The 8,548-nt window shown below is 43.3% G+C and overlaps 1 protein-coding gene across 1 annotated transcript; it reads right to left on the reverse strand.

Annotated features, from left to right (window-relative positions):
• Nucleotides 1-5,273: 5,273 nt before the first annotated feature.
• Nucleotides 5,274-6,140, reverse strand: LOC123465660 (proline-rich protein 23C-like). Its single transcript, XM_045165235.1, has one exon. It carries the CDS (start codon nucleotides 6,138-6,140, stop codon nucleotides 5,274-5,276), a length of 867 nt encoding a protein of 288 aa, XP_045021170.1.
• Between the last annotated feature and the right edge of the window lie 2,408 nt (nucleotides 6,141-8,548).

Below are 8,548 nucleotides of genomic sequence, written 5' to 3' on the forward strand. Positions count from 1 at the left end.
TAAGCTAACCATTTTAGTGATGTATGCAACTTGTCTCCAACAGACTTCTAACAAAATCTTCATTTTTTACATCAAGCGGGTTCTTCTTTCCTTTAGATCTTAAGGATATCAAACTTTTAAAAAAATGTATATTCTTTCCTGAAGTTAACTTCTCAAATGGTTTTTCTTCCTTACCTTCTAAAAGTAATATATTTATTTTTAGGACAATTTTATGTTACTGAAAATTGAGCAAATGGCACTCAGTTCCCTATATCCCACCTCTCCCAAATACAGTTTCCCTATTACTATATCCTGGGGCAAGACAATGAAAATCTTTGAACAGGTTTCCTTGTTCTTTGAACAAAGTAGATTATCTATACAGTGTATAGGACTAAATCACAAGGGAAAGTTAGATCTTTTAAGTCATGAATGAGACCAGGGAAAAATAGGAGTGGGCTCCAGTGTACTCCAGGGGCATGACTGTCCAGGTATGTTATTATCCTCTCCAAGCGAAAGCAAAATCATATTGACTGTCTTGGTCTAGAGGCACATTGGAAAAAAGGCAAAGCAAAGACTCAATAGAATTGAAGCAAGTGGCTTCAGGTAGAAGTGATAAGAGGATTGTATTTGGGTTAATTTTTGTCAGCTAGTAAGGTACACATATTTTGTTGATGGCCTTAAGATCTTGAACAAATCAAAATCCTTGTCTGTTTGCCTTCACTTCCTGGTGGATGAGAATGTTACAAAGGCAATGTATGGGAAGACCTTTTATATAAGGCATTCAACTCTATGTTTGAGCTCTTCATTTTGGTGTCAAGGGATATTGGGGGAAGTTTGGTAATGACTTGGTAGAACGTACCTAAATTTTAATAGGTTGAAAGTGAAAGTGTTAGTTGCTCAGTCCTGTCTAACTCTTGGTGACCTCATGGACTGTAGCCAGCCAGGCTTCTCTGTCCAAGGAATTCTCCAGGCAAGAATACCGGAGTGGGTCGCCATTCCCTTCTCCAGAGGATCTTCCTCACTGAAGGATCAAACCTGAGTCTCCTGCACTGCAGGCAACTTCTTTATTGTGTTCTGCTTCCACTATTTTACCTGTTTTTCCTTTTTCCCATGTTTTTCTATGTCAGTGAAATTTCTAGCTCATAAAGGGTCAGATATGGTGTCAAGAAATTTATCTGGGGTATTTACCAATGAGAGAGTTCAGGAGAACAAGCAGAAGCTATTTAATCAGAAGTTGTTATATAGCAAAAGAGTCAGCCCCATCACTTGCATTTGAGAGCTGATAGGCAGGTAAAGGAGTGAGAAATGTTTATGGTGGAAAAAAAGGAGAACTTCAGGTATGTTTGAACAGAGGTTGTTGGCAGGGGAAAGCCAGAGGCAGGCTAACTAGAAGGAGGGAATCTATGTAATTGATTTGATTTTGTGAACTCTGTAGCCTTAAGCATAGTACATCTGACTTTCTTAGAATTGTCCTGAGTTAGGAGGGATGAAAATTAGGGAAGCTGGCAGTTATTGACCAAGTTCTGATTACTGGGGCCAGTTACCATAGAGGTTACAGTTTTGTTTCTGGGCTGCTTGCTGCAAAATTTGTGGGTCAGAATTCTGTTGTCATAAGTGGTCTGGTCATTGTTAGCTTGTATATTCAGTCTCTCAGATCCTATGATCCCCAGGGCTACCAAGTTTCTAGCTGCTTAATGACATCTCCTGTTAGCCAACCATGGCCCACTGAACTCAATGATGCTGATGCCTCCCCAGTGCATTTCTTTTGCTTAGTTACACAGTGTCCCTCTGGCCCTGCCACACTCCCACTAGCTGACACATTATTTAGCTTTACGTAGTATATCCAGTGTATCATCCCCATTACTCTGAACCTTTTGATCCTCTGTTGTATTATATTATACTTAACTTCAGTTATTGCCTAGTGGCAAAGAGAGAAGATGGGGTAAATCTTGAAGTTGGTGCACTTTGCCTTGCCAAGCAGAGGCTTCTGCATCATCTTAGAGCAAGGTAGATGTGCAAGTTTTCATAGAGAGTGGTGGGCCACTTCTGTGGGCCAAGAGGATTAAAAAAGATCTGGGGGTTCGTTATTCATATCTATCTATCCAGTTGTCTCCATCTAATGTTTCAGGGCTCAATAAATCTGTGATCTCACTATTACAGATGAACGAATACAGAAGATGAGGGGACAGCCTAATGGGCTACAGTCCATGGGGTAGCAAAGAGTTGGACATGACTGAGTGACTAAACACACACAGTACAGGGGACTTACCTGGTGGTCTAGTGGTTAAGAATCTGCCTTGCAATACAAGGGATATGGGTTTGATCTCTGATTAGGGCACTAAGATCCCACATGTTGTGGCGCAACTAAGCCCCTGACCCACAACTACTGAGTCCATGTGCTCCAGAGACGGCCCACCACAACTACTGAGCCTGGGCGCCACAGCTGGAGAGTCCACGTGCTGCAAGGAAAGATCCCACACAACACAATGAAGGTGTCATGTGCTGCAACTAAGATCCAACGCAGACAAATCAATAAATGTATAGGTTTAAAAGGGGAAAAAAAAAGATGTGAAGAATATTACTCAGTCATAAAGAGAGTGAAGTTCTGCCATTTTCAACAATGTGCATGGACCCACAGTGTATTCTGCTTAATTAAATTAGTCAGACAGAGAAAGATATATACTCTCTATGTTATCATTCATATGTGGAAACTAAAAAATAAAACAAATGCATATAATAAAAAAAAATAGACTCACAGATAATGAGAACAAAGAAGTGGCTAACAGTGGGGAGGAGAAGGAAGGGATAAGATAGGGTATAAGGTTAAGAGATTAAACACTACACTATATAAAGTAGATAAGTAACAAGGACATATTACATAAGAAAACATGCTCATTATTTAGTAATAACTTTAAACTGAATATAATCCATAAAAGTATTGAACTATTTTTGTATACCTGAAACTAATATAAAATCATATAAAATTATATATAACCACATTTCAAAAGAAGAGAAAGGGATAATCCTATTAACTATATCGGTCACCCTGGATTTGAAGTAATGGTTATTACTTCAATAACCAATAAAAAAGATTAAGGAAAAATTCGATGTAAAAGTCTTAGTAAAAGAAAATGAGACAATACTCTCATTATTTGGAGATATTATCCTTATCAGTCAAGCAAGAGAATCCACAGAGAAGTGATTACTATAATTAATATTGCTGGATATCAGACCAATATAAAAACAAATTATTTCTATAAGCTAGTAACAATGTACAAACTATATTGACTCATAAAAGTATAAAAACAAAAAATCTTTAGTATTATAAATTTTCTATGACAAGAGAATTATATTAAAAACATATAAGAAGAAAAGGATGGAAATAGTAAGTTCTTTTGGAAAATAATGGTGATTTAGTCTCTAAGTCGTGTCCAACTCTTGTGACCCCATGGACTGTAGCCCACCAGGCTCCTCTGTCCATGGGATTTTCCAGGCAAGAATACTGGAGTGGGTTGCCATTTCCTTCTCCAGGGGATCTTCTGGACCCAGGAATCAAACTAGGATCTCCTGCATTGCAGGTGGATTCTTCACCGACTAAGCTATGAGAGGAGTCCATTTTTTGAAAATACTCCCACAAAAACAGTAATAGAGTTAATTTGCCAACCTAGTCATTCAAAAAGAGAAGAGCCCATAATCATTGTTCCCCATTCTGGCTTGTATCCAATTACATTTGTCCCATAGAACCAGCAGTGAGATCCCCACACAGGTCATCCAGAAAAGGTAAAACAGGGTAGAGGGTTGTCACATTATTAATTTAGATGGACACTAGGACCAAAACCTGTAAACAAAAGAAATTTATAAACTACTCTATTGACAGGAAAAGAAGTGAAAGGGGCGATGGTAGGATGCTTGAGAAAGATGGCTTTTAATATTTACTAGAAAAATGCTGTGGTTTAGGTTTGAAGAAAGCTGGGGGATAGAACTGCTTGAGTGTCCACCCTAGAGAAAACCTAAGCAACAGTAAGGCTGCCTGAAACAATGCTACATTTGAAGATGCCTTTTTTTTGCCCAGTGAGCTCCTTTCAGGTGTTTAGGCAACCACTGGTCAAAATTAGACAGTGCACATTCTCTGCAGCATTTATTGTTTGTAGATTTTTTGATAATGGCCATTCTGACTGGTGTGAGGTGGTATTTTGTTGTAGTTTTTATTTGCATTTCTCTAATAATGAGTGATATGAAGCATCTTTTCATGTGTTTATTGGCCATTTGTATGTCTTCTTTGGAAAAATGTCTCTGTAGGTCTTCTGCCCATTTTGGATTGGGGTTGTTTGTTTTTTCTGATACTGAGCTGTATGAACTGCTTATATATTTTGGAGATTAATCCTTTTTCTATGCTTCATTGGCAATTATTTTATCCCATTCTGAGGGTTATCTTCTCATCTTGTTTATAGTTTCCTTTGCTGTGCAAAAGCTTTTGTGTCTTATTAGGTCTCTAGTATTTATTTTTGTTTTTATTCCCATTAAATAGAACCCTCCTGTACTTTGGTGGGAATGTAAACTGATACAGCCACTATGGAAAACACTGTGGATATTCCTTAAAAAACTAGGAATAAATCTACCACATGACCCAACTATCCCACTACTGGGCATATACCCTGAGAAGACCACAATTCTAAAAGTCACTGTACCCCAGTGTTCACTGCAGCAAAATTTATAATAGCCAGGATATGGAAACAACCCATCTAGGTCCATCAACAGATGAATGGATAAAGACGTGGTATATTATACAATGGAATATGACTCAGTTGTAAAAAAGTAATAGATTTGAGTCAATTGCACTGAGGTGGATGAACCTAGAGCCCCTTACACAAAGTGAAGTAAGTCAGAAAGGGAAAAACAAGTATCCTATATTAATACATATATATGGAATATAAAAAAATGGCACTGATGAACCTAAAGAATGGACTTGTGATCACAGTGGGGAAAGGTGAGAGTCGGACGAATTGAGAAGGTAGCATTGACACATATATGTTATCATGTATAAAATAGATAAATAGTGGGAAGTTGCTAAATAACACAGGGATTACAGCCTGGTGAACTAGAGGGGTGGGATGAGGGGAGGAAAGGGAGGCTCAGGTAGGAAGGCATGTTTATAAATACATATAATTGTGACTGATTCACATTGTTGTATGGCAGAAACCAACACAAAATTGTAAAGCAATTTTCCACCAATTAAAAAATAAATTTAAAAAAATTTGTAAAAGAAAAATCTGCAGCCTGCATCCAAAAAGGATCTATTCGTGTGATTCTTTCGGTGTGTGCAGTATGTACACAGCCAACATCAGGAGACTCTGTCCTGGTGCCTGCTCAGGTGTCCAGGAATTGTGGGAGGCAGTGGATTCAGGGAACAGGCATCTCCGGGCCTTGCAAGGAGGACCAGGAGGGCGACAGGGGCGCTCCTGGGGACCTGGACTCGGAGAAGGAGGTAGAGGTTGCAGTGGTGAGTCAGGAAAGGGCTCCAGAAGGTGCAAGTCCAGGTTGTCGTCGTGCTGAGGAGAGCCTCTCTCTGGACTAGGATTGGAGGCCCGAGGGGAGGGCTCTGAGACTAGGTCGAACAGGTCAAAGTGAGTCAAACTTCCAGCAGAAGAGCGGAGCCCAGCGACTGGGACTGAGGCAGCATCCATCCCGCCCCGCAGGAAGTCAGCGTCAGCATTCGCGTCCTCCTTGCTGGCCTCTCCCTGGCAGGCGATCTCTGGGACAGCGGCACAGAAGAGACCCGGCTCCAGGGCCACGTACTCCCCGGGAGGGCTCAGGACAGCGCCCGGTTCTAGGCCCTGCCCCCACGGCCCTTTCACACCCGAGCCCAGGAGGGCCTCGGGGACCAGCATGAGGATGCGACCTCCAAGACACACTTGCCTCACAGACGTTGGCTCGGGCTCCAGCAGCAGTTCGACGTCGTCCAGGAGCACGTGCAGAGCACATCCCGCCGGCAGGACAGCCACGAAAATGAGGGTGCCCGCTGTCGGGGACCAGGTCAGGTTATCCAGGCTGGGTGCCGCCTCAGGCTCGGACTTGGGGCGCTTGGCAGGGCCGGGTCCTCCGTCCTGCGGTTCCCACGGGTCCTCAAGGTAGGCGGTGGTGCTGCGCGGTCGGCTGCCCATCATGTGAATGTCGCCGCGGGCCTGGGACCTGGCAGAAGGCGACAGAGGGCTGGATCCTGCAGGCAGTGACAGCTCGGCTTGGCAGGTGAGGCCGACGCGGGGCGGTGAGGCGCAGGAATGCAGGGGTTCTTCGGAACGCAGTCTTCGGAACTCTGGGGTTGCCTCTGGGGAGTCACTCAGTCGTGGCTTCTAGAGAAGCTGCTGCGTTCAGTCTTGCGAGTTTGAAGCTTCAGCTCCTCACGTGGACGGGTTTGCACAGGAGCGGGCCAAGGATGCCGTGAGTGAAGAGGGCGGAACCAGAGTCGCAAAGAAGCCTCACGCTAAGCAGCCTCACGCTAAGCCCCGCCCCTTCCTAGGCTCCGCCTACAGAAATGGAGTAGTCTGGGAAGCCCTAGAGTCCTGACCCTGGTGGGTAGTTCAGTGTAGATGCTTTTATAGGCCAGAAGGGGGCGGAGCAATCGTGCCACTCCTGGGTGAAGTCCTTGGCTTTCCTCTTGTTGACCTCAGATGCGGAAAACCTTAACCGGAAAACCGATTACATTTCAAGTCCCACCATTGGAACGCTGCACCAGGACCCTGAAATGTAGTTCCTTCATCCCCTGAGACCTCGCCCTGGCAGTAACCTCTTATTTTCTTTTGGTCCGATAGTGAGGTAAGGTTTTGGATGACATCCTTAAGTCTACACCTTTGTTCTCAATGACTGCCAGATCCTTGCAGCGGTATTAATTGAGTGTCTTATTAGCAACTACTGCACGAACAACTTATGTATATGTCAGTTTAGCAAGATGGTCACTGTTATACTTTCATCACTTATCCAAGAGTTTATTGTATTGAATTTGACCTACACTACACACCATCCTTATGGCAGAAAGTGAAGAGGAACTAAAAAGCCTCTTGACGAAAGTGAAAGAGGAGAGTGAAAAAGTTGGCTTAAAGCTCAACATTCAGAAAACGAACATCATGGCATCTGGTCCCATCACTTCATGGCAAATAGATGGGGAAACAGTGGAAACAGTGTCAGACTTTATTTTTTGGGCTCCAAAATCACTGCAGATGGTGATTGCAGCCATGAAATTAAAAGACGCTTACTCCTTGGAAGGAGGGTTATGACCAACCTAAATAGCATATTAAAAAGCAGAGACATTACTTTGCCAACAAAGGTCCGTCTAGTCAAGGCTATGGTTTTTCCATGTATGGATGTGAGAGTTGGACTGTGAAGAAAGCTGAGCACCGAAGAATTGATGCTTTTGAACTGTGGTGTTGGAGAAGACTCTTGAGAGTCCCTTGGACTGCAAGGAGATCCAACCAGTCCATTCTAAAGGAGATCAGTCCTGGGTGTTCTTTGGAAGCAATGATGCTAAAGCTGAAACTCCAGAACTTTGGCCACCTCATGCGAAGAGTTGACTCATTGGAAAAGACTCTGATGCTGGGAGGGATTGGAGGCAGGAGGAGAAGGGGATGACAGAGGATGAGATGGCTGGATGGCATCACCGACTCAATGGACATGAGTTTGAGTGAACTCCAGGAGTTGGTGATGGACAGGGAGGCCTGGCGTGCTGAGATTCATGGGTTCGCAAAGAGTCAGACACGACTGAGTGACTGAACTGAACTGACACTCAGAGGTGTATCTGTTGCAGCTCAATTGTCGTGCCAAAGGAAGAACCAATTGGCCAGGAGCCTGGAGGTAGCAGAGGATCCTTTGACCCATCAGGCTCCCCTCCAGGTGATGCAGGCAGCAACACCTTTAATCTGGGTGTCACTTTAAAGGCACGCCTATGCTACAGATCCTGGTGGCCAAGGGAAGGTGTGGATCCACAACTTATCCAGAGTTAAGAGAAGAAAACACTCAATAATTACTTTGGAACACTATTACTATAGATAATTCTTTCATATAGTTTCAGAAGAAGGTGAAATACTTCCCTTTGTGTCCTTTTACCACATGATTGCTCACTTTGTCCCTTTTTACAAAATAGCCTTTATGTCTCATTTTTAGGGCCACATAATATTCCTTCATACAGAATCCTGTTAAAATCAGGCTTCCTTTGATGGACATTCAAGCTAGTGATCTTTGAATAGGCTGACACTGCCCTTCTCTGGCCAGTTAGTGTAAAATGCAGATTCTGTGCCACATCCCAGAACCACTGATCAGACTTCCGAGAGCCATGGGCGTAGGAATTCTCCTTAAGCAGCTCCACAAAGATTCTGTTTGGGGCTCGAGTTTAAGACGACAGAACTTGTTTTCATTCAGCATTTGAGAGGTTCAGGAACACTGCAGTGTATAATCGAGGTGACATCCCAGCCTGTTGGTGACAAAGTCAAGAAGGAAATTCAACCTTCCTGGGCCTGCCTTCAGTGGTTTCCCCTATACTCCTTCCTGCATCCACTCTCATGGTTGCATTCCAGTGTCT

The sequence above is a fragment of the Bubalus bubalis genome, chromosome 1, assembly GCF_019923935.1.
Source record: "Bubalus bubalis isolate 160015118507 breed Murrah chromosome 1, NDDB_SH_1, whole genome shotgun sequence".
NCBI classification, from domain to species: Eukaryota; Metazoa; Chordata; class Mammalia; order Artiodactyla; family Bovidae; genus Bubalus; species Bubalus bubalis.

Excerpts from the sequence above, each read along its gene's own strand:
- LOC123465660 (XM_045165235.1), bottom strand. The coding sequence starts at position 6,140 with ATGGGCAGCCGACCGCGCAGCACCACCGCCTACCTTGAGGACCCGTGG.